General features: G+C 30.5%; 4 protein-coding genes across 5 annotated transcripts; 1 reads left to right on the top strand and 3 right to left on the bottom strand.

Annotated features, from left to right (window-relative positions):
• Positions 1 to 1,141: 1,141 nt before the first annotated feature.
• Positions 1,142 to 6,484, top strand: LOC107471980 (probable pectinesterase/pectinesterase inhibitor 46). Its single transcript, XM_016091544.3, has 5 exons — positions 1,142 to 1,332; positions 1,763 to 2,140; positions 3,162 to 3,647; positions 4,800 to 5,123; positions 6,008 to 6,484. The coding sequence occupies exons 1-5, from the start codon at positions 1,149 to 1,151 to the stop codon at positions 6,358 to 6,360; spliced, it is 1,725 nt and encodes a 574-aa protein (XP_015947030.1). The 5' UTR covers positions 1,142 to 1,148; the 3' UTR covers positions 6,361 to 6,484.
• On the bottom strand, positions 6,219 to 13,378 carry LOC107471635 (probable pectinesterase/pectinesterase inhibitor 47). Its single transcript, XM_021132783.2, has 4 exons — positions 12,651 to 13,378; positions 8,778 to 9,135; positions 6,946 to 7,634; positions 6,219 to 6,354 (listed from the first exon to the last, which is right to left on the bottom strand). Exons 1-3 carry the CDS (start codon positions 13,356 to 13,358, stop codon positions 6,946 to 6,948), a joined length of 1,755 nt encoding a protein of 584 aa, XP_020988442.1. The 5' UTR covers positions 13,359 to 13,378; the 3' UTR covers positions 6,219 to 6,354.
• Positions 13,379 to 14,398: 1,020 nt separating this feature from the next.
• Positions 14,399 to 20,503, bottom strand: LOC107471918 (protein FAR-RED ELONGATED HYPOCOTYL 3). 2 transcript variants are annotated; one of them, XM_016091451.3, is made up of 9 exons: positions 20,350 to 20,503; positions 16,120 to 18,335; positions 15,963 to 16,034; positions 15,678 to 15,749; positions 15,314 to 15,373; positions 15,169 to 15,237; positions 15,052 to 15,096; positions 14,843 to 14,952; positions 14,399 to 14,739 (listed from the first exon to the last, which is right to left on the bottom strand). In XM_016091451.3, the coding sequence occupies exons 2-8, from the start codon at positions 18,286 to 18,288 to the stop codon at positions 14,896 to 14,898; spliced, it is 2,544 nt and encodes an 847-aa protein (XP_015946937.1). In that variant the 5' UTR covers positions 18,289 to 18,335; positions 20,350 to 20,503; the 3' UTR covers positions 14,399 to 14,739; positions 14,843 to 14,895. The 2 variants fall into 2 exon arrangements, with proteins under 2 accessions (XP_015946937.1, XP_015946938.1); XM_016091452.3 differs by having other exon boundaries at positions 15,978 to 16,034.
• Positions 20,504 to 22,190: 1,687 nt separating this feature from the next.
• LOC107471994 (ABSCISIC ACID-INSENSITIVE 5-like protein 2) lies at positions 22,191 to 26,471 on the bottom strand. Its single transcript, XM_016091560.3, has 4 exons — positions 26,214 to 26,471; positions 24,208 to 25,098; positions 24,021 to 24,092; positions 22,191 to 22,402 (listed from the first exon to the last, which is right to left on the bottom strand). Exons 2-4 carry the CDS (start codon positions 25,012 to 25,014, stop codon positions 22,319 to 22,321), a joined length of 963 nt encoding a protein of 320 aa, XP_015947046.1. The 5' UTR covers positions 25,015 to 25,098; positions 26,214 to 26,471; the 3' UTR covers positions 22,191 to 22,318.
• Between the last annotated feature and the right edge of the window lie 383 nt (positions 26,472 to 26,854).

Genomic DNA, 26,854 nt, shown 5'->3' with positions numbered 1-26,854 from the left:
AAACAGAAAGAATTAATACCAAATAAATCAAGAAAAACGGTCACAAAAAGAAAAAAAAATCTATTTTATACGATTTGAAAATTTTTATTTAATTAAAAATATTAGTAATAACATTTAATTTTTTAAAAAAATTAAATTATACTTAATAATTTATTACTATTATTTTTTCACGATGCTTAAGAATTGTATTTTGTATAGACGATAGTATTTAATAGATTCAAGCTCAACCCTAGTATTTTATCCAATATATTTCAAATAATTTGATTCAAAACATAATCCTAATCCGGATACAAAATAAATGCCAAAAAAATTGACAAATCTAAATCAACAAAATATACTTTAAATCTAGGTTAAATTTCAACTCCGTATAGGTTTTGCACACCCTTACCAAGTTACCAAGATTTCTCAAACCAAAAACAAACATCTAAGTAATCATTTATGACTTTTTTTTTATAAAGATGTATGAAAAAACTATCTAAAATAACAAAGTGATTGTTTAATTTGATCGATATTAATAGTGACAACTCATATGTAGTTGTCTTTATGTAAAGTTGAGAGTTAAAAATTATTAAATATTAATTTAGTCAAATATATGAAATTATCTAATAATTTTTAACTATTAATTTTACATGCATGAAGACAAACTGCATGCAAATTTTTACCTTATTAAATTTATATTTTTTGATTCAAGTGTTGTGCGAGTATTATTGTTCTTCTTCCTGCCACTAGAAAATTATGTATATTATTATTGCTAAGTTGTAAACTTGATGTGCATTTAAATTAGATGATTATAAATGAAGAGTTATTTACACTATCAATTTAAAATACCAGCTTAAATTAGATGGTGGCACACTAAATTAACAAAAAAGTCAAGCTTAGGCTAATTTAATCGCAGAAATATAATTTCTTCAAAAATAAACACTAACAGGTCCAATGTCATTTACAGTTTCATTTATTTTTTATTTGCAAATATTTAAAAAAAAAAATGAAATTGGTCAACCAAACATGGGAAGCACTTAACCCAACATGCAAATATGAATTTAACAAAAGTGACTCGCACGAATAAACATGTCATACCAAACTCTTCCTCTCATATATGTATAAATATTCATTCACAAAACTTAATACTCATCAAATTAAAGTTAATCATGTCTTCATTCAAATCATACGGCAAAGTTGATGAACATGACCAAATGTTACACCAAACCCAAATAAAAACCCGAAAGAGAATCATAATCATAAGCCTCTCCTCAATAATCCTCGTTGCTGTTGTCCTTGCTGCTGTTTTTGGAATTCTCAATAATTCTCGTGATCATAACTCACAACAAGATGGTACTTATAATAATCTCTTCTCCTCTTATATTATTTTTGGGTACTAAATTTTATTTATAGAATTCAAATATGAAAAAATAAGTCCCACTATATTCTATCTCTATTTTTAGACAAATTAAAGATAGTCACACAAAAATTCTACTATTTTCAGTTATTCAATAAAAAAAATCTTATAAAATCTATTATTTCGAGAACTGTCTTAACAAATGTTTTTAAGATGTTTCTGATTTGTTCATATAACTTTTTTATGGTGGAAACTCAAATGCAGTCGATTTCACGTGAAATTGATAACTGAGAGCGGTTAGATAATTTGACTGATTTGACTAAATTTTCATCTAACGACTATCACTTATCAACTTCACGTAAAGTTGACTGAGTTTCCACCCTTTTTTATTATTAATAATTTTGGAGCAATTATTGCGAAATGAAGGCAGTTCAGTGCTGGCGACGTCGGTGAAGGCGATTTGCGACGTGACATTGTACAAGGAATCATGTTACAGTAGCCTGAGCTCTGTTGTGAACTCATCAGCAGGGGAGGTTAAGCCAGAGGAGCTATTAAGGTTGTCCATTCAGGTGGCCTTAGAAGAAGTGTCAAGTGTTGTTAATAGGTATTTCTCTTCTGATAGTGGGGGGCATAATGGACATTTCCAAGGCTTGAATAATGATGGTAGGGCAAAGGAGGCTTTAGACAATTGTAGAGAGCTTTTGGATCTTGGAGTTGATCATCTTAATAACTCTCTGTCTTCTGTGGATTCCTCTTCCCTTTTTGACACCTTTGATGATCTTCAAACATGGTTAAGTGCTGCAGGTATGTATGACTTTTGATGGATAAATTATGTTCCAAGAAAAAGTTGCAAAATTAGTGGAGAGTTAAATGTTAAAGTGAAAAGTAAATAAATCCAATTTAATTATATTTTTTAATTAGATTAATAGACACTATATTTTCTAATTCAAAAATATTATTTATTTACTAAAATTAATCACTAAAATTAACTATCAATATATTAGTGGCTGACATAACCATTTCTAATTAGATGTCAAATATCATTGTTTTAAATAAGGATAAAGTATATTTTTGTCTCTCAATTTTGACAAAAATTTCAAAATTATCCCTAAGTTTTATTTTGTTTCAATTTTGTCCCAAAAGTTTTTGATTTGCATCAAATATACCCCTGACGACTAATTTTTCAAAAAAATTTAAGACTAATTCAACAACAATTTTATAAGAACAACCCTCAATATAAGCAAATCAAGCATAATTTTCATGCATTATTGTTAGATTGATCTTAAATTTTTTGAAAATTTAGCTGTCGAGGGTATATTTGATGCAAATCGAAAACTTTTAGGACAAAATTGAAATAAAATAAAATTTAGGGATATTTTTAAAATTTTTACCAAACTTTAGAAACAAAAAATATATTTTACCCTTTAAATAAAGACTACTTAAATCCAAATATTACAAATAAAAATATTTCTTGATCAAATTTCTTTCATATCTAATATAATAATATATTATATAGTAAATTATATTAATAAATTAATCAATCAACTTAAATTAGTTAATTAAATATTATTTTATATTAATGACTAATTTTAATTTATTTATAACATAGTCATTTCTAATTAGTTGCCAAATATCATTCTTTTAAATAAAGACTACTTAAATCCAAATATTAAAAATAAAAAATATTTAGTATTTATTTATTTATTATATAGTAAATTATATTAATAAATTAATCAATCAACTTAAATTAGTTAATTAAATAATCATATTATTCGTCCATTTAAACAAATATCAGTCCTTATAAAACTACTTGATACATAAACAGGTACATACCAACAAACTTGCACTGAAGGGTTGGATGAAGAAAAAGAATCACTAAAATTGAATGCAACAAACTACCTTAAAAACTCAACAGAGTTCACCAGTAACAGCCTGGCCATCATCACATGGATGAAGAAGGCGGCCGCAATGACCGTGAGCCGGCGGCGACGCTTGCTAAGTTCATCATTTCCAGAATGGGTTAGTTCCAAGGACAGGAAGTTACTTGGAAGCAAAGAAGAGAGTAATATTGTTGTGGCCAAAGATGGGAGTGGGAAATACAAGACAATATCGGAGGCATTGAAACATGTTCCAGAGAAGAGTAGTAAGAGGACAGTGATTTATGTGAAGAGAGGAGTTTACTATGAGAATGTGAGAGTTGAGAAGAACAAATGGAATGTGATGATGATTGGTGATGGCATGAATGCTACTATTGTTTCTGGTAGTCTTAACTTTGTTGATGGCACACCAACCTTTTCATCTGCTACTTTTGGTAACAATAATCTAATTCTTTTTCTTTCTATTTTAATTTCTCTTCATTATCAACCATGTATATGCAGTCATCTTCGTATGAAATTGATAATTGAGAACATCATATGATAATTTAGTCAAATTTATTAAATCATCTAACGGTTCTTAAATATCAATTTTACATGAAAACAATTGTCTGTATTTTTTTTCACTAAATAATAAGATAACTCACGTACAGTTATTTTCATGTGAAGTTGATAATTGAGAACCGTTAGATAATGATTTAGTCAAACTTATTAAATTATCTAATAATTCTCAAATATCAATTTCATATGAAAATATTTGCCTATAAGTTTTCATCAAATAATAAAAGAAAAGTATAGGGTACCAACATATTATCTGCCAATTTATTGTCAATAATAATTAATTATTATATTTTAAACACATATATAAAGAGACACATCTAGAAAATATATTTATAAAGATACTTCTATTAAACACAGTCATAAAAAAGACATTTTTATTAGACACATCCACAAAGACACTTCCATTAAACACAATTATAAATAAGAGTTGGTAGAAGTTGGTAGAAATGCTATTGGTAATATAGGAATTGAATAATAAAAGACAATTCAACACATTTAATTTGGTGTCCTAATTTCTATTTTCTTTTTTATTTTTCCATTAGGTAGTTAACAATTGATGTGCACAAAATATCTAATAAGACATAACTAGCTAGTATATATATATATTTTTTAAATGAACTGAAAAGTTAATTTAAAAAGAAAAAAAATACTATAAAGAAATTTAGTTTGAATACAAATCATAATTACTTGTAAGGCTTGTTTGGGTGATTTCTTAAAAAAATTAACAATAATTTGATTTAACAATAATTTGATATTTGAATATCTAATACGAAAGGTTTTCTTTATGTTTACTAATATTTGGGTACATGACAATATAATCAAACTATTTTACAGCAACATAATCAAAAATTTTTATAAACACCAAATATATATTCTAATACAGTAGCTAATTTTTAGCATTCATATAATATAATTGAACATTAAAAATGTTAAATACATAATAAATATGTTTAACATACTCAAAATTTGAATAGTTACCTTACCTCTGTTGAATAAAAACTTGATACTATTCATTTTGTTTATAAAAGCTGTGTTTGGAAAGAATTTCATAGCAAGAGACATGGGATTTAGAAACACAGCTGGTCCACAGAAGCACCAAGCAGTGGCACTAATGACAACTGGGGATGAAGCTGTTTACTACAGATGCCAGATTGATGCATTTCAAGACACACTCTATGCTCATTCCAATCGCCAATTTTACAGAGAATGCAACATTTTTGGTACTGTTGATTTCATCTTTGGCAACTCTGCTGTTGTCATTCAAAATTGTAACATTTTTCCAAAGTTACCAATGCTTGGCCAGCAGAACACTATCACAGCACAAGGCAAAACTGATCCCAACATGAACACAGGTATATTCTATTTTTTTTTTATTTGAATAAAAACAATAACTATACTCTGTGTTGTTAAAAAACTGATGGGGATAGAAAAGCAATTACACTTATTTTTAATATTTAATGGTAAAGAGATTGCAAAGCACTTCAAAAAATCTGTTACTTTTTTTCCTCATATAGTCCTTGTCTTTAAACTCATAATAGACATATATAATTAGATTCTATTGATTTATTAATCACAACTCAATAAAAATGAACTTATATATCCATATTTATATATCTAGCAAGTTTTGGTTGTTTTTTTTATTGATTTCTTTTTATTATTAAATATTTTTGTTATTATTATATCGGTAATATTAGGAAGACAAAAAAAAGTCAAAATTTACTTAATTATCGTAACAATTAATGAATGTTAAATAAGATAAGTTATGGCTATTTTTGATTAATTTTCTTTGATTACCAAATATTTTTGTTATTATATATAATGAAAATATTTATTAAAAAAATTAACTAAAATATATTTTATTTAGCATTCATTAATTGCAATAATACTAGAAAAAAAACAGCTAAAACTTGTATTATTTAACATTTATTAATTACTACAATAATTAATAAATGTTAAATAAAATAAATTTTGACTAATTTTTGACTAAATATTTTTGGTTACCAAACATTAATGAATACTAAATATAATAAGTTTGAGCCTTTTTTTTTTTTGTGTCTTCCTAGCATTATTATAACGAAGACATAAAAGATTTGACGCACAATTTTTTTCTAAATTATCTTTTATTATATATGATTCATAAAAAAAATATTAAATTAAAAATCCAAATTAATCAACATATAGTACGCTAGTTAATGATAGTGTTAAATTAAAGAATTGAAATCTATGAACATGGCAGGTATCTCAATACAAAATTGCAAGATTTCAGGGTTTGGGAACTTGAGTTCTGTCCAAACATATTTGGGAAGGCCATGGAAGGATTACTCAACAACAGTGTTCATTAGATCCAAAATGGAAGCTTTAATTAACCCAAATGGATGGTTACCTTGGGTAGGAAACTCAGCACCAGACACCATCTATTATGCTGAATTTCAGAACTATGGACCAGGGGCTTCTACAGCAAATAGAGTCAAGTGGAAGGGCTTGAGAGCTATTTCTTCTAAACAAGCTAGCAAGTTTACAGTCAAGACTTTTCTTGGTGGCCAAAGATGGATTCCTGCATCTTCTGCTCCTTTTCAGTCTGATCTGTGACAACCAACATTCTTAATTATGATCAGATGCAAAACTTCATTAATTCCTTTCTCATAATCATGTTTCTATTATATATTTTTTTTGGAATAAATTATGATTTTGAATTATAAGATATTTGAACACAGACTTTGAAAGAAAGTAACTAATTCAAACACTTATTCCTTTGCATAATTGAGTGCATGTGTAAAACCGTTTTGGATTGACAATATACAAATTCCCTCAACACTAAAAGAAAGAGGACATATCAATCCAATGTGCAAAAAATTAATCTGTCACATTAATCATAAAAAATAACCATCTATAGAAATTATATATTTTCCTTCCTTTCATTACCAATTTTCTTCCATCCAGAATCCAAGCATTACATACATAAATTTATTATCCAACAAATAAACAATACAATTCTCTATTTTTCCTATTATTAACTTCTTTTTTCTTTCTTTTAATAATTCAACAGTGAATATTCGCAGTGAAGTTGATAGTTGATAGACTGTAAATAACAATTTAGTCTAACTAACATATCAGATCATCTAACGATTCTCAACTAACAACTTCACATGAAGATAACTGTATATAAATTTTTACCTAATTCAACAAGCCTTCAGTATAGGGTATATCTGTATCTGGAAGCCATGTATTCCCCAAAGTGAAATTAAGAACAGTAAAATTAGAAGCTTGTGTAGCATTCAAAAGCACATAACCAGGCCAATGAACTCTATTACTAGTGTTAGAACCAGGTCCATAATTATTGAATTCTCCATAAAAGAGAGTATCCAACCCAATTGTTCCATTCCATTCCAACCATCCAGAAGGTTCTATGAGATCACCAATATAAGACTGCAAATACACCGTCCTCGAATACTCCTTCCATGGCCTACCTAAGTAGGTCACGGTGGACGAAGTATTCAAGTCCGGTGCAGCACTAATGCTGCAGTTATGGATCGAGATTCCGGTGTTCATGTTAGGATCGTTTCTTCCCTGAGCAGTCACAGCATTCTTTTGATTGGCCATCGGATTTCTGGCGTAGATGTTGCAGCTTTGGAAGACTACAGCGGCGTTGCCGAAGATAAAGTCAACGGTGCCGTAAATGTGGCATTCTCGGTAGAATTGTCGGAGAGAGTGGACGTAGAGCGTGTCTTGGTAGCCTTCGAAGCTGCAACGGTAGAATGTGGAGAGGTCGGCGTTGTTTCGCACAGCCACGGCTTGGTGTTTTTCCGGTCCGGCGGTGTTTCTGAAAGTAATGTCCACCGCAATAAATCTTTCTCCGCTAACAGCTGCATTAATTCATTTCAATGTATTAATAGAAGGGCACTCTACTATACAGATTAAAGTGATATAGAGAAAAAATAAATTTGGCACTCTACTATATAAATTGAAGTGATATATTGAGAAAATAAAATTTTTTTATAGTTATTTTTTATTATTTTATTGTTATTCAAAGTGTAGGTCCTATTTTTTTAATTTCTCTTTCATTCCACAAAAAGAAAGATATGTAAACTTACATCTTTACTATATAATTCACTTTAATGCAAAAGGGATGTTCTCCTAATGACGCGTAAAACGTCTCTTTGTACGCTTACATGTCGCATTATTATTGAACGTATTAATGAATCAGCTTAACAAGTTAGAATAAAATTAATTTTTTATAACAATAATAAATCTACTTTTTTTTAGAAATTTAATTATATTTTTAAATTTTTAGGAATTTAAATGTCTGCAAAACAAAAAAGTTAGGGATATATTTATCTTTTTATCAAAAAATTTAAAGATATTTAATTTAGATTGTGTAATTTGATCGGATTAAATCGGATTTAATAATTATAATACAGACAATTGGGTTTATTATTGTTACTAGAGTTAAATCTCAATTTGACCCCTGAAATTTAGTCCGATACTCAGAATGACCTCCACAATTTCGACGGCCCCAATTAGAACCCTTAAATTTGCAATCGATTGCAAATTTAAAGGTTCTAATTGAGGCCAACGAAATTATGAGGCTCATTCTGAGCATCGGATCAAATTTCAGGGGTCAAATTGAGATTTAACTCATTGTTACTATAATAAATTAATTTTGTTTTGGTTTATCAAAAAATAAATTATTAACCAATTTAATAAAAATGTCTAATAATAACACGACACATGTAAATGTCTTAAAAAAAACATTTTTAATGTCTTTATTAAAGTAGTCTCCTAATACAAAACATCATATAGAATTGTTAAATTCAAAAATGCCTTTTTTTCAGTTAAAGAAAAATTGAACATATTTTATGTGGACCTAAAACTTGTGTAAGAGAAAGTTTTGCCAATTTTTACATGTGTAGTTCTACAAACAAATTTATGTCTTTCTATATGATAAAACAGATTATTGAAGCAATGGTTTATGGTTAAATTAAGAGAAGGAAGAAAAAAGTGGTTACCAAAGGTAGAAGAATTGAAAGTACTCCAACCATCAATGAAACTATGATTGCCAGTGATAATAGTGTTGTTGATACCATCTCCAATGAGCAAAATGTTCTTCTTTTCTTTTGGAACAACAACATATTCCTCATAATACCCTTCTCTAACATACACAACAAAATACCCATCTTCTGGCCTTGTGTTATTTGGTGCAGCAGCAATGGCTTCTCCAATTGAACTGTAGTTATCACTCCCTTCATAATGGCTCACTATCACAAAATCTTTCAATAGAATCCCTTGGCTTTTGCTTTCTTTTAGAATCCTTTCGCTTCTGCTACAATTTGAATTCTTCTTGCAACTATACTTTGTTCGAAGAAGCTGCAATATATTCATAATTAATCACTTTTAGTCATTCTGATTTTTTTAATTAGCAATATATCATTTTTTTCGAAACATTTTTTCAAAATGTCATATTTTTTTTTATAACTAACTACTCACATATTATTAAACCACTATTTTACAATAGAATACACAAATTCAGTTATAATTTTAGTCTTTATTATTATCTTATCTTTATTTATTATTATGTTATCTTTATTTGTTTTTATCTTTCATAAACCAATACTCTATATATATATTTAGTTTTAAATTCATAATTTACATTTTTCAACCAATCAACAATCAATAAAATTTCTTCATCTTTTTTTTTTCCTTATTCTTTCACAATTTTATTATCGATCTTTACATACTCTTTATATATTCTTTCTGTTTTATTACCTATATCACCTTTTTATCATAGCGACGACTGATTCATTATTTTATTTTTAATTATAATTTTTCAGATTAATATAGACAGAGTGATAATTAATTTTAAGAAATACATTTTAATAATAAATTTCGAAAAAATGACACAGTTATATTAGAAATGCCACATTATAATAAGAATATATAAATGAAAATTTTTTAAATATACTTGAATCAACAGTATTTTAGTAATTTTAATCGTTGATTTTAATTAATATATATTATATATATTTTTTATAATTAAAATCAAAATTCTTTCCGTGTAGAAACTTGACATAGAAGTTAGGCAACATAATAGAAACCAAACTTACATTTGATGATGATTAGAAAAATAATGCAACAAGTTTAGCAAAGTGTGGGCATGCCTCATATATATATATAAGGAATATGGCACGTGATTGGTTTGGTTTGTTGCCAATAGCTTAAGCAAAGAAAAGCAACACCCCACGTGATTAATGATAGATTTGAACTATGTCCTTTCATTCAAAGTTCAAACCTTGTGCATAACCAAAATAGAAAACAAAGCTCACAATGTTGATACAAAACCAAAGTCAATCAACCATGAAGCATGTTCTTGGTCGCAAAATATTTTCACATTTCTAAAAAATTTTTTATATTAAAAAAAATGGTTCAGCTAGGAAACAAATTAGGAGTGAAGCCAATCCCAAGTTAAAAAATAGGTTTGTTATAAAAAAAAATTTTAATCCTAATTTTTTAAATTTTAAAATAGAAAATAAAAGAAATTGACTTAGTTGACTGATATTATAATTGGCTAATCAGACGTCTTCATAGGTTTTTGTACTAGTTCATAGTAAAATACTTAATCATTTTTTATTAAGAACAAAATATTATTTTAATTATTAATATTTAAGTTAAATCGTAATTTCATCTCTAGTATTATATTTTATTTTTATTTTATCTTATTTCTATTAATAATAATGATATAAAGTCTTACTGTTTGTCTAATCTTATCAGATCATTAGGATAGAGAAATGGGTTACGTTGAACCTCTAATTAAAATACTGATTTATAATAATAAATTAATTAATAATGCTATAGCAAGTAGACAAGTAGTTGATTGATTATAAGGTTATGTACCCACCAATCCAAAGTAACATTATTGATGAATCAATCATACTAGCTATAAGACTAATATAAAATATATATAAAAATATAAAATATATATTAAAAATAAGTTAAATTATATATATAAAAATATATATGTTAGTTGATTTTAATATGTAAATAGTATTTTTATTATTAAATAAGAAACAAATTAAAATTGTATGTAAGACATGGTCAAAAAAAAAAAGAAAAGAAAAGAAGAGGAAAGCCAATTCACAATAACTAACATATATACAATAATTAATCATGCTTAATATGTCATTTGGATGTAATCATGTTCTCTTCCAAATGTGAAACACAATCATATCATACCCTTACTTTGCCTTATCCTAAGATAAAGCTTTTTGACCCCACGAAGAAGACACTTGGGCATCGTGTTTTTGTGTCCATTTGCTAAGCTTATTAAATATGTCAATACAAAAGAAAAGTTATGTATATCATGAATTTAATCCAATTTAAATAATATAAAAATAAATAATTTTTAAATATTTTAAATTTATTATAAAAATAAATTAAGTAAAATTTAGATACCAAATAATAAACAGGATAAAATTCAGCATTTTCTATTCTTAATATAAAATTTATTTTATTTAATATTTATTAATTATTATTACAGTAATTAATAAATATTAAATAAAATAAATTTTAATTCATTTTAACTAAATATTTTTTGTTACTAAACATTTTTTATCACTTAAACATATCAACAAGTCTTGGTCATTGTTATACCCATCATTATTAAAGTTGTCTCACTTTCCTTTGATCTCTTTTAAATTTCTCATCGTAATTATTATTTAAAAGGTGATGTTTAATTTATTAAAAAATTAAAAATTAATATCTAATTTAAATAATATAAAAATATAATTTTTAAATATTTAAAATTTATTATAAAAATAAATTAAATAAAATTTAGACACCAAATAATACACAGGATAGAATTCAGCATTTTCCATTCTTAATATAAAGTACTTATTGTATGTATATGCCAAACTAATTAAGCATTTGTCTGTATATATAAGGAACATCTTTCAATTTGAACATCCCTTTCATTTTGTAGGAAGTAATAATTATTCTACATCGCTTTCGAAACACTTCTATATATCCGATCATGCGCTTATTATTATAAATTAAACAATTATCTTAGCATCAGTAATATTTAATTTTCTCTCACTTTGAATTTTGGTATGTGATCACACTTAACTTTGGATATAATATCAATTTCATGATTATGAATCAATTGATGTGGAATGAATGCATGGTACTATAAGTAATTTATGGTGTTTTTTCTTTCCCTTAAGTTTTCAAATTATTTTATCTTAAGAAAAAAATATTGGAATCAATATAGTATTTAATTTACCGAAATGCTAGGTAAAATTATTTTATATTAAGTTATTAACATACATACAAAATAGACAACAACAAAAAAACATATATACAAAATAAAATTAATAAAATTTTTAAAATTTTATTAACTTCACTCATAATCAATTTACTAATAAACTAATCTCTACAATAATGTATTACGTTAATATTAAATAAATAATTAATAAAAATGAAACTTCATAATGCTGATACTAATTTGACTATTATATATTTTTTAAAAATATATTTTTTCGTATTTTGTTTTCAACAAGTTAAATAATTATGGTTTATTTTATTTAATAATTAATTTTTTCAAATGTACATAAAAATATTTTTCACATAACAATGTCTGTATATAAAAATAATATTTCACAATACTTAATAAATCATTAATCATAAAAAATTAATAGTTAAAAATCGTTAATACTTATTAAATAATTTGACAAATTCACTAAATTATTAATTTTACATAAAACTAATTACACGCAAATTTTTTTAATATGTATTTATATGATATCATCTTTATACAAAAAAATTCAAAATAAAGGCTAGAATTCACAAAAATATGAAGAGTTTATAGAAATATATAAATGGATTATTACCTTAATGAGCTTCTCAAGTGGCTCCCTAACCATAAAGTTCTTGGTTGGAAGGCCATGTTTGCGGGTCTTATTATTATTCTTCTTCGTGTTCTTATCAAGAGCCACACTCACCAACCCAAGCGACACACTGTATAATTCTGTGGCACCCTTCAACGACGCCGCGAGCACGTTACCTATCCCACCTTTTGTGGCCACCAACCCATCGTAACACGTCTCGTGGTTGGTGGCCACGGCGCTGAGATAGCTCTCGATCTTGTCGACGAGCTCCGCGGCGCCGTTGGAATAATAATAATCATTGTTATTAGCATATTTGAGCTCAGCGGATATGGACAAAAGATAGTCCACGTTGAGCTTGTTGAGGTCTCTGCAGTCGACGATTGCAGAGACCTCAGCATTGTTTAGAGAGGAAGAGTTATTATTGGATTGGTGATTGTGGCGGTTTAGAAAGTCGTTGAAGACTTTTTCGAGTTTTGTGGCCTGTTTGAGACTTTGTTTGATGGAAAACTTGCCGTAACTGTACGGATCAAAAGGAGAGTTTCGAATTGTGGAGAGAAGGGTACGACATAGTTTAGGGTATAATGTCGACTTGCACGCAACAGAAGAAGAAGACGAAGAAGGAAAAGACGACAAAGATAAAGAAGAAGATGGTGTGAAGAACAAAAGGAAGAAGAAAATAGAAAGAAATAAAGATATAGATAAAAATGACATTTTTTATTTTTTATTTTTAATTTTTTTTTGAATGTGATGAGTGTGAGAGTGAATAGAATAAGGTGAGGGATTTATAGGAGTTGGAGGTTGAGAGTGAGAATGGAGATATAATACACATAAAATATAATTATTTTTATTATCACTCAAATTAGGAAATATAATTTTTTTTCACTAGTATAAAATATATGTTAGAATATAAATATATATTGAAAATAAATTAAATTATATATATATTTATATATAAATATATTTGTGACTAATTTTAACATATGGATAACATTTTCTTAGTTGCCCACGATAACGTTAATAGATTGTTGCATGCATAAGGCGGAATTTGAACCCCAATATTTACTTAAATGGATGAGTGAGTTGACCACTCGACTAATCCAAGTTAGTTTATATGAATAACATTTTTCACATTACATATAGTGCCTAGTTCCAACTTCGCCAGCCCACATCCCACAAACCTCCATCCAAGTCAATGCGACAATTATTGTTAATAGCATTCTCTTGTTAGAGGCAGCGTGCATCCTAATGACAGTGACCAGTGCCCACAAACTCTTCTTTTTTTCTGATCGATGTGGAATAAGTTGAGGTTTCTTATGTTCACATTGAATCGAAGATTATTGGTTCATGGAAAATGCAGACATGCAGTACTCTTGATTGGTTCATGGATGTTGGAAGTCCAAAATTCCATTGAATTGAAGAGTCAACCACTTATTAGCTGTACCCAACTTTCGTTCTAAAAGTAAAACCTTGTGAATTGTGTAAATATTGAATGCATAGTCACTCTCTAGGCTCACACGGAAACTTTATATAATATGTAAATACACAACTTACAAAATAACATGGTACCAATAATGTAAAGATAATATTATAAATAGTTAAATAATTTGCCATATTTAACTCAATTATCTAATAGTTTATAATATCATCTTTACATGAAATATCTACCTACAAATAATAATACGAGAAATGAACACCTAATTTGATTTATGCCCATACTCACATAAATGCTATCTTTAACTAAAAAAGAGACATGATTCCTAACCTGAATTCCTTATTGTTTCTTCCACAAAACACAAGGCAGAGAGGAACGTGTGCAGGAAAAAAAAGGAAATCATAAATAAGCAACATTTACTCTTTTGAAGCAATGGAAAAATAAGAAAGCATGCTAAGTAACAAGCACTTTCCAAATTGTAATTTTTCCAGGTAGCCTAAGTTATTATAATACAACAATCTCTATCCAGCATTATTAACTTAACATATATTTATATTACAAAATACTGGATTTGGAAATTCCCCATTTTAACTTGAACCGTGAATGATGTATTCCGTTATCTACACCAAGATAAGCATCCAAAAGTCCTTGTTTCCCAGCCTATCAATATAAAACATTTCAATCACTGATTGAACTGTTAATACTCAACAATATATTCATTTAACCGTAAAAATAATGGGTTTGACATTGATACGTCAACTACCTTCATGTTCTTGTTTTTGGTCAACTCAACTACATCTAAAAGGATATCAGCATTCATGCATGCCTCGACGGATCCTCATGCAACTGCGCTGCTCTTACATTCGGATCATCCTGCCACGAGAACCATCATGATATTTTTCTTCAGAAATAAAATAAATAATAAATAAGGATAGCTCTTTTCCAAAACTGAGTTTCAAATTACATACTAACCCGGATGCCATATGTGAAACCTGTTCGCAAAAAATCCAATTGTGCCTGCAAGTTTAGACCATATAAGAACCAAACAACCTTAAGAAAAAAACTTTATCCTTGGCAAAATAGCCTTACCAGATTTGGCATGCCCTGGTGCGCACTATAATAACCGTCGTGACTTGTTGGTATTGAACTTATTGGTCCCTGTGAAGATATATAAATTATTTAGTAGTCAAAATAATTATTTAACAGAACTCAATCAAATTTCTTCTATACACACCAGTCCCTGAAGAGTCTGCTGATTCCCGTAAAAATCATCTCGCGGTCCCATTAAGTTCAACTAATCCATCAAATAAAGCAAAGCTTTAGTTAAACATCCACATACAAAATTAAATGAAATCAAACAAACTGTATAGTTTCCTGACTGATGGAATATATGAGAACAGTTTCAATGCTTTGATAGTATAAAGCAATTTTACAGTTTATTTACGATAGTGTTTAGTTATTCACACTGATTTGATAGTTTCTTGAAATTTTATCAGTTGGCAAAGTAAAATTCAAAATTACTATGCACTGTTCGGAGCAAATAAATCAAATCCTGTTGCATAATAAAACATGAGAATTATGGAGTATCATATTCATACCATTCCCTGCACCTGTTGTTGTGTGCCGTAATAGCCATCAAGGGTTACTGCAGCTCTTGTGCTGAACTTGTCCTGCAAAAGAAGATTCCTTTTAGCTTTAAGAGCAATTTGCTTCAAGCAAATATACACATTATCCATATAACTAAGTTGGAGTTCCAAAGTAATATTTCATAAAATTTTCCCTCAACGCAAACATTTCAAATCCCAATTTGCAAAACACAACCTATATTTCCTTAACAACGTAGTATAACCAGTAAATAAGATCACACAATTTGAGAGACTAACAGCGGGAGGACAAACCATTTGTTGCATGTTGTCAATTGCTCCAACAGTCAACATTTCAGCCTCAGCATTCACCTGCAAATCAAAGGAGAGATCAACAAATGAAAAAAAAATAATTATATAAAATCAAGATGTTGCAGTACAGTTATTAACAACAGACCTTTTTCTTTTTAGCTGGATTTTTCTTTTTGTTTGACTTGCCCATATTTCTACTTTGGGTATCTTCTTCAGTAGAAAGCTGAGCATGAGTGACTGATGTACCAACTTCCATGGGACTCTTGCCAGAATTATTAACGCTCACACAACTTTTTTGTGCTTCGTGCAGTGCATGGACTGCAATACTGTAACTCTCTTGTGAAAGAGATCCCTCTTCACTCAGTTTAAATGCTCGCTGACATAAATCATTGTATCGTTGCACCCTTGCCAGCATATGTTCAGACTCTTCTCCCATTATATTCCGGACCTTTGCGTCTTTGGTCCAGCGTTTCAAAATATAATGGGATGGGATTGCAGAATGGCCAGAATATTGCAGAACAATCAATATGTGTCGACAAAGATAGCCTCTATATTCAAATAAACGACATATACAAGACCATTCTGATTTTACTTGATTCACCACAACAAAGAAGTCCTTATTTGATTGCATGTCGTGAACCCGATGAATAATAGTGGTCTCATCTTGTCTGTCAGCTTTAGGATGACAAGCAACTGCACCAACAACCTCAGCTTGAATCTTCTTGAATACAGCATGCGTGTAAACCCCTGCGACACTCTTCTCCAACGGTGAAGGAGTTTTCAATGTTGCTACTTTATTCCAGGTATCAGAATCTGCTTTGGCTTCCTCTTCGTACCTGTCTTGCAAGATTGCTTCATACAATTTAACAAAATCTTGCACAGAGGTCTTCTTGTGAACATATTTGTCAAAGTAATAATTTACACTTTCCGATCGTTGGACAGTAGACATACCACCTAAGAAAACATCCCTCATGAATGTTGGTGCCCACAACTTACGATCTTCATATAGTGACTGCATGCATTCATCCTCTCGAAGTTCAAACCTATCAACAATTTTCCACCATCTCTTCTCAAAGTCATCACTGGTCAATGACCTGTATATGCATTTTTCAAATTTCACCAAAAACTTCTCATGTTTTTTAATTACATGAGCCATATTTTCAGATATCTTACCCACAATATGCCATAAAGAGACACAATGACAAGCACTAGGGAATATATCTGCAATAACTGACTTCAAAGTCTTGTCATGTTCAGTAATCATCACTTTTGGAACTTGACCACCAACTCCTTTCAGCCACATCCGCATCAGCCAAGAAAAAGTTGCGGGACTTTCATCGGATATTAAGGCACACCCCAGTAGTATAAATTGATAGTGCTGGTTCACTCCAACAAAAAGTGCAAGAGGCATCTTATATTTGTTTCTAACATAAGTGGTATCAAATGACACTACATCACAAAAGTTGGTATAGTCATGCCTACTTTTAGCATCAATCCATAGAATATTTTTCAGTCTTTGATCATCATCAAGATCAACTGCATAAAAGAAGTTAGAGTTCATATTTTGCATCTGTACAAAAAAATCCAGCATGAGTTTAGCGTCTCCTGATTCAAGGCTCAAATTCCGTCCTTTATCAAATGGATTCTTTTCATTCTTGAGACCAACCACAGTCTTGTATTCAGCAAACTGTCTGGCCATTGCAGCATACATTCTTCTTGTTTGTTCACTGACTGCTTGGGCTGGTAAAAGCTCATGATTATGCTCCTTCACAAAACTGTGTATAACCCATTTTCCATCATGTTTTCTTTTCACGTGCATACTTGCTTTACAGTCAGTCTTGGAACAAGATCTTCGACCGGTTGAATTTTCAGAATCGGGCTTGCTCTGTCTTGCACGTGGTCGATTGAACGATTTGTCATATTCTCGTTTTGTTCCGTACCTAGAACAAGCAAACTTTGCATCTATGAATTCTCTTGATGTTTTGGAGCGTCGGCTATTCTGTATTGCAGTGTTGAATCCCATTGAACGAGCATATTCTTGGTAGAATGAATAAGCCTCCCCATGAGACTCAAATTCCATGCCAGAAAGTGGCTCAAGATTAGTATCTTCCTTGAATATTACCATATCAAGTGTGGGCGAATTCAAATCACCACCATTTAGAGCTTGTAACTCCATACCAGGATCAACCATATTTCTCCCCTCCATAGCTCCATTATTCAATTTTTCTTCACCATCCAATATGTTATCAATTGTAGCTGTTTCTTCATCCTCTTTATCATGTTCACCAGAAGGTAACCTAAGGTCTATATCCATGTTCAGAACAGCTTTCTTCTTGATGATATGAAGGGTACTGAAAAATTCTAGCACATATAAATCATGTCAAGCCATCAGAAAGATCCAGTTCAATTTTTTTAATATATTCATTGCCTAATCATGTGATTATGGGTTGTGAAAGAACTATAGAAAACAAGGCAGATCATGAGAAGAAATTTCAACTTTCAAACAACTTGAGGGGAAAACAAGTAAGATCCTGCTAGTGTTTAGGGATAAGTCAGGCAACCTTTGTTTAAGATAACTGGCAGTATAAGGGTATAACCTGAACATAACTAGCAGATTATCATTATAATAGGAATCTGTTAAAAAAATCTGCAACCCTAACTGGTAACCAATGCTCTTATTTTGGAAGTCGGTAGCTTGACAATTTAGAAAGGGTCCAAAAAAATCCAATTAATGTCCTGCATACAGGCAAATGGCTGCTGTTACAGAAGCTATGTAATTTGTTCTTCAGTTTCATAACATGAACAGAAGAAAGACTCAACATTTAATATCCTGAATAGATAAGGAGGTCCTCTAATAAGAGAGATAAAAAAGGAAAAATATAATTACAAAAGCTACCACCCCTCTACTTCTATGTTAGAAAACATTAAGATAACCATCTGCTCTAGACCAAAAATATATGACAAATTACCTAATCTTGTTCCACATTAACTGCTAAGCTATAAACGTTTCATTAGAAATGTGCCATGCTCAAAAGAAAAAGAGGTGATATACAAATGTGGATTGTGGAATACATCTGCTTCATGATAGTGGTACACACTGCATCCTTAATGATATTGTCAACAGATGTCCATGGCACCTAAGCATGTTCCTACGTCCTACTCTATGGCATTGACATTGTGACCATAGGAACAACTATCCAATTGGTTTGTGATGTCAGTTTTCAAATTTTGACACAATCTGGAAGTGGATTTTGGTCCATTTGATCTCTCTTTTCATCACCAAAACCAATAGTTAAATAACATTTTTATTTGACCACAAATCGAAGCAGTAAAATCGTACTTTACTTAGTTTTAATCTAATTTAGTTTTTTTTTTTTTAACAGAAAAGTCATTTAATGTTTTACTGTAAACTCTCAAGAAGTTGGACTTGCAGCAAACTTGGATATGATGATTAAAACTTGTGGATACAAGTAAGGGAAAACAATGGCTACAGTTACTAGCCAGCTTGTGCTACTTTGTTTATTTTAAAAAGTGAAATAACATAATAGACTTAGGAAAAAGACATTCCATGAGAAGTCATGACACGCCAATGAAATGGGTTAGACATTCCAGATTTCCATCTTAAAGATGAGAAACAGCTCATGCAGCAAACTGTTACAGTTTAATTTGGATTAAGAATTAGCCATTTAATTCCAATGGTTTGACCCACAGATAACAACCATCTGTTAGTATTCATTAAAGTCAATGAGTCTAGTGGTGCAAAGAGTCATATCTCTGAAACTTGTTAATCATCATATCATATCATATCGGAACAGACCAACTCTCCAAAATCTTTCGAATACAAAACATCCCTAGAACATTTTAGATTAAGAAAAGAACACTGTCAGTATCAACACAATTTAGACTCCTCCACATTCCTTTGTGCCACAAGTCAAATAGGATAACCTCCAAACATTATAAGGTCCAAACCAACAGCTATTTTTTAACTGTGAGGCTTTTTTAATCCGACTCTCTATTTTAACATTATAAACAAACTACAACTAATAAATTCACCTCCTTTATGAGCACACTTCAACTCAACAATGTGTCATCAACAAAAACCATTAGTTACCCTTGTAACATGATACACACTGCCACCACCTCATAAACTGTACCAAACTTGCACCAAAAAATACAAACTTCCGAACCCAAATTCTAGCTCACAGTGCACTGAATTTGAAGTCCTGCATCTATCTAGTAAGTTAAAGAATAGCATAAGAACCTAAAAGCATTGTATAAAGCATAAAACAGAACAAGAGCAATTCAAACAGAGTTACACAAAAACAGAATCAGAGAGAGGGAGAGGGGGGTTAGGGTGTGTGGAAATTGAAGGTACCTGAGAGAAAGAAGAGAGATTGATGATCTGAAACAGAAAGGGATGAAAGAGGGTGAAAGTGAGAGAGAGAGAGAGGAGGGAGAGTCAGGTTCACGCGAGGGGCATGAGCGAGTGGAAGAAGAACAATCCCCAAATGCGTGAGGCTTTAGGGTTTCAAAGACAACTCGCGTTCCTTCTTTAACCAATTCGACTCTTCTATAACACTTCCCTCTCTCACCGCTCTCGTCGCACGTGTCGCGCGTGCCCCTTACCCTCTTTTTTTTATTTTTTTATTTTTTTTTATTCTTCATTATGATTTCCCGCTATAAACTATAAAGCTCATATAAGTGTAGCAAAATTTTTAATTTTAATATGTAGTTAATATAAAAAGAGAGCCTTTCACAAATAATTATTTTTTAAATTCATTACTTAAATAATCTTGTGAAACTTTTATTTTAGATTTAAATTATAATTTATTTTAGTTGTACATAGTTAATATAAAAGGATTTGTAGTACTAACAATTATTTTTTAAATTTATTACTTAAATAATCTCACAAAATTTTTATTTTTAGATTTAATTTTAGTTTTATCGTCACAATCAATATAATTTATGGCACAAATCATTGTTTTTCGAATTTATTACTTAGATAATTATTTAAATAATTGTATGACTTTTTTTATAAAAAGAAGTGTAAAAGATAAAATTAATTTTTTATTTTTTAAATAAATAATCTTCTGTGAGAACTAGACTATTTAACTTTGTGATGATGTTACATCATTTGTGTAATAGGTAGGCTCTCTGATTAATCCTAAATTACTAATTTTTTTTTAGGAGTTGGATTTTTAGTGAAAAAATCTACTATTGCAATTTTGGTAGTTATTACTATTTAGTTTTTAAGAATAAAAATGGCATGGGCTTTTACAAACCCGTTACCTGTCGATATTTTATAGGGACGTATTTGAGTTTCTTCTCAATTTATATAATAGGTTGATCGTGTTTATGTTACTGAAATTAAGCCCATCCTAATTTTCTCTCCTCTCTAATTAAGCCCATCCTAATTTTCTCTCCTCTCTTAGACTGCGTTTGTTTACAATTATAAATATAAAGTACTGTCATCAAAACACAAAAAATATAAAATTAATATATTTTATGTCTATTTTGATAGAAAATACAACTTATTTTTTATTTTATTATTTTTATTAATTTTTTATAATTATATTTTTTTCTAAAATTTTTGAATAAAAAATAAAAATAAATTAAATTTTTATAATTTATTCTAATTTATTACCAAACACTTTATGTATCTATATCTTTTGTGCCTTATTTTTAATGTCTTGTCATGTTGTCAAAATCAAAAACTGCTCTATAGAATTGGGATTGGCTTAAAAAGATAAATAATAAATTTCAAGACTTCAGAAAGTTCGGAAACTTATGAGAAAGATAACTTTCTGGGTTTAAAAAGAGGTTCACAAACTTCTTTTGGTCTGATTTCAGTCTCAATTATTTACCTTTTAATATTTTGTTTGTATCAAAGAATTTGGATAAGCTGTAAAATAATTATAATGTAAGTAAATCAGATTGTAAAACAAAAGTAAAGCTATCTTAAAACATTAACACTAAAAGACAGATTTACTTGGAAGAAGGGAGTATAAGAGTATTGCATTTACATAGAAATAATAAAAACCTTTTTTGTTATTTGGTTGGTATTTTAACTTTGCTACTCAATCTTAACATTCATAATAAAAATAAAAGATTGTGAAGTTCAATTTACAAAGCTCTAAGCTGCTTGCTACTAAGAGAGTCACAAAGTCTCAACAACTAGTTCTTTTCACATTCTCTATTTTTACTCATTAGGCCACCCCCACCCCCTCTTTTTTCTCCCCTTTTTATTTAAACTGTTATCAGGAAAGGCAACCTAAAGCACCAACTAATACAACAGCTTTGGTGCCTTTGATTGACTACCCTGCCTCCACTTACAGGTACAGATGTCAGAACGACGCAGATGATGTTCGGCGAATCTGATATCGAGGTTGGGGTGGTGGGGGCGCACTAGACAACAGGTTCTCTAGTTCCTGCATGTTTACGACAAAAGTTAGTGGGCTAGTTGAAAATGGACAAGGAACTACAAATGTAACAAGATTAAGACAGCAGCATGAATGTAACATAAACAAGATTTCTGTGTGGATTGGGACAGCAGCTTGAAGAATTTGTAATCTACAAGTAGAACCTTTAATAATCTTCCTACCAATTACTTGCATTAAAAAAAATTTATTGAAGAAATCTTCTTATACCTCTGCAAAGAAGAGCAGCCTTAAAGGCTTAGTTCAATTATGTGCAGTAACAACTTATGTGTATGCCATGCAGCAGAAGTGAATGTCATTTTTTGGATAAAACATTAAGTGAATAATTTTAGCCCACAGAAAAAATAAATTAAGAAATCAAGTTTCTTTCACAGAGAGAAGATTGCTATCTAATTCAAGTATAATGAAGAGACGCATCATTCAAGAGTACACAAATGCAAATCTTTGAAGGAAGCAAGAGAACTTAGAGAAGCCTTTTCCATGAATAAGAACAGGGAAAAATTGGAAGATAATAGATTTTAACAATTCAACTTCAGCTAAGAGTTATTTCCAGATACGTAGGGCACAGATCTCCTAAGTTCAATATTGTGTGAGGGAGTTGACCTGAAATGACAAATACAAGGAAAAATGCAATTGCTGAGCCACTTCCCTGAACCGGTGAGGCCTTTTATTTATTTACTTATTTATTTATTTATTTCATATAAGGCATTTCCTCAATTCTCTCTGCTCATATCTTCCCAGCCAGATTAGAGAACTAGCAGCTCTCTATATGTAATGAATTTTTCCTTTTAAAGCACAACATTAATAAACCAGAGATTTCTAAAATATCAATCATATCTGTCTGCAACCCACTTCACTAATCAGTGTTCTAATAGCCGTAAAAGTGTTAAAATAACATATTTTTGTTTCTTTTGGATTACATTAAGGGTGCATTGGGAGCTCGCATTGGACATCTGGTGGGGCAATCAAGTTCCCAACATCACCATCCAACCAAATCTGTTGACTAGGTTGGTTCAATGCCAAATTGCACTACAGCACTACTGGCTCAAGTAATGAAATTACTCGTCAAACCATGTAATAAATGATGCTGTTTGTTGCATTGCACTTTGACTTGTAAGGAATACACATGCATCAGATAGTTGAGGAATACACTTTTCATGGTCAATGACTCTAAGATTTTACTCACAATTAGAAAACAATGAAATAGTATGTCAAGACCTCGTAATAACATTTTAAGTTTAGAGAGAATTAATAATGAAGAAGAAATATAGATTGCTCATATCTTATCTTGAATATTAAGAATTGATATTATCAATCAGAAAATAACACCATACATTCAGCGCTTAAAATTATAAATCTAGGAGGGCAGCGCCGAGCACATCACTCCCACCTAATAGGACGTGGGTTGGGGAAGTGTACTCGGCTTACCACCACAAGTAGATAGGATGTTTCTTGGATTTGAACCCGTAACTTCTAGGTCACGGCATAGCAATCTTACCATCGTGCTAAGTCTCACTATCACATTCATCACTTGAGAGTGACAGGGGACTAGGGAAGTGGGAGCGGGGATTGAAACAAAGTAAAAAATAACTTCAAAGATGAATCTAACCTTCCGTTTCCTCAGCTTTTCATTTTCCTCTTCCAGGCGCGACACCTTATTCTCTAATTCCGTTGTGTAAGCCTATTTAGTCATCAAGGTGAAGAAATTTTATTAAGGGAAAAGCTAAACATAGAAAAGGAACTCCATATTATATCACATCAATATGACACATAGTTCAAAGAAAAAGAAAGGTAACCTGCTTCCTTGCTCTAGATCGGGCAGCAGATTCCCGATTCTTGATCATCCTCTTCTGCCTCCTTTCCACCGTCTTCTCCAATATGTCCTCCGGTGTGCCCCTTTTCCTCCCAGGTATCTTCGTATCGGACAAGCTTCCCATCAAAGGTGAAGGCATTGCCACCTGACCATCAGCATATGGAACATCCAAAGCAGCACCAGCCCCCATGTGCAATGGCTGTGCTATGTTCTGGCCAGCCATATACATCCCCATTAAACTTTGCTGAGGATGCTGATACTGTGGTTGTGCATATTGCATCATTGGACCTTGTGGAGGGAATGGTGGTGCTGTTAAATTAGAATCAGCAACAGCTAAAGGACCAGCACTTTTAGTATTACCCGATGCTTCAGGGACAATCCCGACCCCTGCTTTCGCCAAGAAAGCCTCCAAGGTCATCTCTCCCAGTGTAGCTTGTCTGTCTCGAGGCTTCTTCTCGTTGTTATCTTTATGTTGCTGGATATCTCTCCATACCTCATCAACTGTCTTCTTGCCAAGCGCACTAGTTATCGATAGACTAGCTTGATGCTGCAGCGCAGCTTGATTAGCTTGTGTTGTGCGGTCAATTTCCATACCTATAGACTGGTTGGCCTCAGCAGTCCATACATTTTTTAGAAGCTCATCAAGGTTCATACTAGCTAGGGGTTTTCCTAAGTCACCTAATTGATTCTGAACCTCATCGAGCGTAAGACTGTACATTGAGTTTTGCCGTGCCAAAGGCTGAAGCTGTGCATGTTTACCATTACTTTCACCACCACCTTGAGACCCCATAGTATGGATCCCCCGGTAACCAAATATCAATGATAAAAGTTCACTTCATATTTCATAAACCAAACATGCTCACAAAATCCAAGCCTGAGAAACATTTAGCAATGGCATTTGTGAGGAGATCAGCATAAAGTTCATATGATCTGTAGTAACCACAAGCCTTTTGCATGCAATCTAACAGAAGGCAAATAAGTAACTTGTGTTTGATGTAACCTTATAATTGTTCCATTTTAATTAGATGGACAAAAAAATGAAACAAAAGTATTGAATCCATAGACATGCACGGCTAAAGCAACAATGTTCTTTAACGATCTTAAATTCTAAATGCACAATTAATTTACATGATTTTCTCCATTTATTAGTACAACGTAAATTTCCTGTTTTCCCTCTTAACAAAATGTATAAAACCAATTTGAAAAAAGAAATGAATGAAACAATTAAAACAAGAAAGATTAACATAATTAACTACAAAACTAAACCATTAACTTGAAAAATTATGACTAATAACTTCAAAGTTATCACCCTCATTCTCAGAAGCAAAACATAAAAAATTTCCAGAAAACAAATATTGAAAAAAAAAAAAGAGAATCAACAATCTTGATCCATTGCATGCAGGCAGGCACAAAGATGCAGCAACATCAACAAAATTAAATTTGAAACCCTAAACCCCATATTTCCCTTTCAAAAACCACAAAACAAAAAGTCTCTTGAAAATTCATTCCAAAAACCCTTTGGTCAGAATATCAGGCCCCAATTCCACACAACAGTTAAAACTGAGAGAAATTCATTTTTACAACAAATTAGAAAAAGGTACAGAAGATAAACAAACATATTCAATTATTTTTTCTTACAGGATCATCAGAAACACGAGATTAACCCCAAAAAGAAGTATTCACAATATTTGAAACACAAGATTTTCAGTAAACAAACTGAAAAAAACAGAGAAGTAAAACAGAGAGAAGCGTCATTTGCATGCAAGGAATTCAGAGTGAGCGCCGAAAAAGGAGAAAAATTCAGCTAAACAGGGCAACGAGATCAGCATAGAATTGGTTTCTCGAATGCAATGATGACATTCAGAAAATTAAAATAAATTACAACAATTAAGAAGAAGAATGAAAGAGTGAGTCTTAAGACATATCAACGTTTTGTTAAAAGGTGAAAAAATAAAAAATAAAAAAGAGAAAGAGAATAATGGAAAGTACCTGGTTGCGAAACACCGATCTGAGAGTGAGTGAGTGAGTGAAGAGAAACAATGGGTTTTGGGAGAAAGATTGCAGAAAATAAATTATGAAAAAAAAAAAGAAAAAAAAAACTAAGTGTGAGAATGACGAGAATCGAGTGTGTGTAATAAAAGTGGTGTGGTCGGAGGAAAGGAATGACAATACCCAGGTTGGTGAGAGAGAGAAGTGAAGAGAGATAACCAAATGGCAAATTCTGCATTTCCTTGCAATTTTAAATATTCTCTCCTCCAAATGGCAAAACTTTAATTTCCTTGCATTATTATATGTTTTTTCTGATGTAATAAAAGACTTTCATTCTGCATTTTTTTTTTCGAAAATTAAGAGAGAGATTCCAACTCGAAACCTATAGGTGAAGATGAAAAACTATGCCATTTTAAAGTATTGCTAGTTGAGAGTTTCATCCTGCATTTCATTTCACTTTTTTATTCCATATAATATTGTATTATTATGCTAAATTTATTATTTAATTATATTGGAAATAATAATGGTACATAATAAATAAAATTTATCACTTTAACTAATTTTAAATATTATAAACTAAATTTTAAATTTTAAATTCTAATAACATAAAAATATAAAAAAACTTTTAAAATAAAAATTTT

This window comes from Arachis duranensis, chromosome 10 (genome assembly GCF_000817695.3).
Source record: "Arachis duranensis cultivar V14167 chromosome 10, aradu.V14167.gnm2.J7QH, whole genome shotgun sequence".
NCBI lineage: Eukaryota > Viridiplantae > Streptophyta > Magnoliopsida > Fabales > Fabaceae > Arachis > Arachis duranensis.
The sequence above is the reverse complement of the archived record's forward strand: the minus strand, read 5'-3'. Positions and strand labels throughout refer to the sequence as shown.

What these genes read in the sequence shown, in the direction of transcription:
- LOC107471635 (XM_021132783.2), bottom strand. Translation starts at nt 13,358, where the DNA reads ATGTCATTTTTATCTATATCTTTATTTCTTTCTATTTTCTTCTTCCTT. An exon ending in CACTTGAGAAGCTCATTAAG is followed by an intron (nt 9,136 to 12,650) that starts GTAATAATCCAT and finishes AATATATTGCAG; the next exon opens with CTTCTTCGAACAAAGTATAG. An exon ending in TTTCAATTCTTCTACCTTTG is followed by an intron (nt 7,635 to 8,777) that starts GTAACCACTTTT and finishes GAATTAATGCAG; the next exon opens with CTGTTAGCGGAGAAAGATTT.
- LOC107471980 (XM_016091544.3), top strand. Translation starts at nt 1,149, where the DNA reads ATGTCTTCATTCAAATCATACGGCAAAGTTGATGAACATGACCAAATG. An exon ending in TCATAACTCACAACAAGATG is followed by an intron (nt 1,333 to 1,762) that starts GTACTTATAATA and finishes TGCGAAATGAAG; the next exon opens with GCAGTTCAGTGCTGGCGACG. An exon ending in AACATGGTTAAGTGCTGCAG is followed by an intron (nt 2,141 to 3,161) that starts GTATGTATGACT and finishes ATACATAAACAG; the next exon opens with GTACATACCAACAAACTTGC.
- LOC107471994 (XM_016091560.3), bottom strand. Translation starts at nt 25,014, where the DNA reads ATGGGGTCTCAAGGTGGTGGTGAAAGTAATGGTAAACATGCACAGCTT. An exon ending in GATCTAGAGCAAGGAAGCAG is followed by an intron (nt 24,093 to 24,207) that starts GTTACCTTTCTT and finishes ATGACTAAATAG; the next exon opens with GCTTACACAACGGAATTAGA. An exon ending in AAAAGCTGAGGAAACGGAAG is followed by an intron (nt 22,403 to 24,020) that starts GTTAGATTCATC and finishes GTAAACATGCAG; the next exon opens with GAACTAGAGAACCTGTTGTC.
- LOC107471918 (XM_016091451.3), bottom strand. Translation starts at nt 18,288, where the DNA reads ATGGATATAGACCTTAGGTTACCTTCTGGTGAACATGATAAAGAGGAT. An exon ending in ATCCAGCTAAAAAGAAAAAG is followed by an intron (nt 16,035 to 16,119) that starts GTCTGTTGTTAA and finishes TTTGATTTGCAG; the next exon opens with GTGAATGCTGAGGCTGAAAT. An exon ending in AGCAGACTCTTCAGGGACTG is followed by an intron (nt 15,238 to 15,313) that starts GTGTGTATAGAA and finishes ATATCTTCACAG; the next exon opens with GGACCAATAAGTTCAATACC.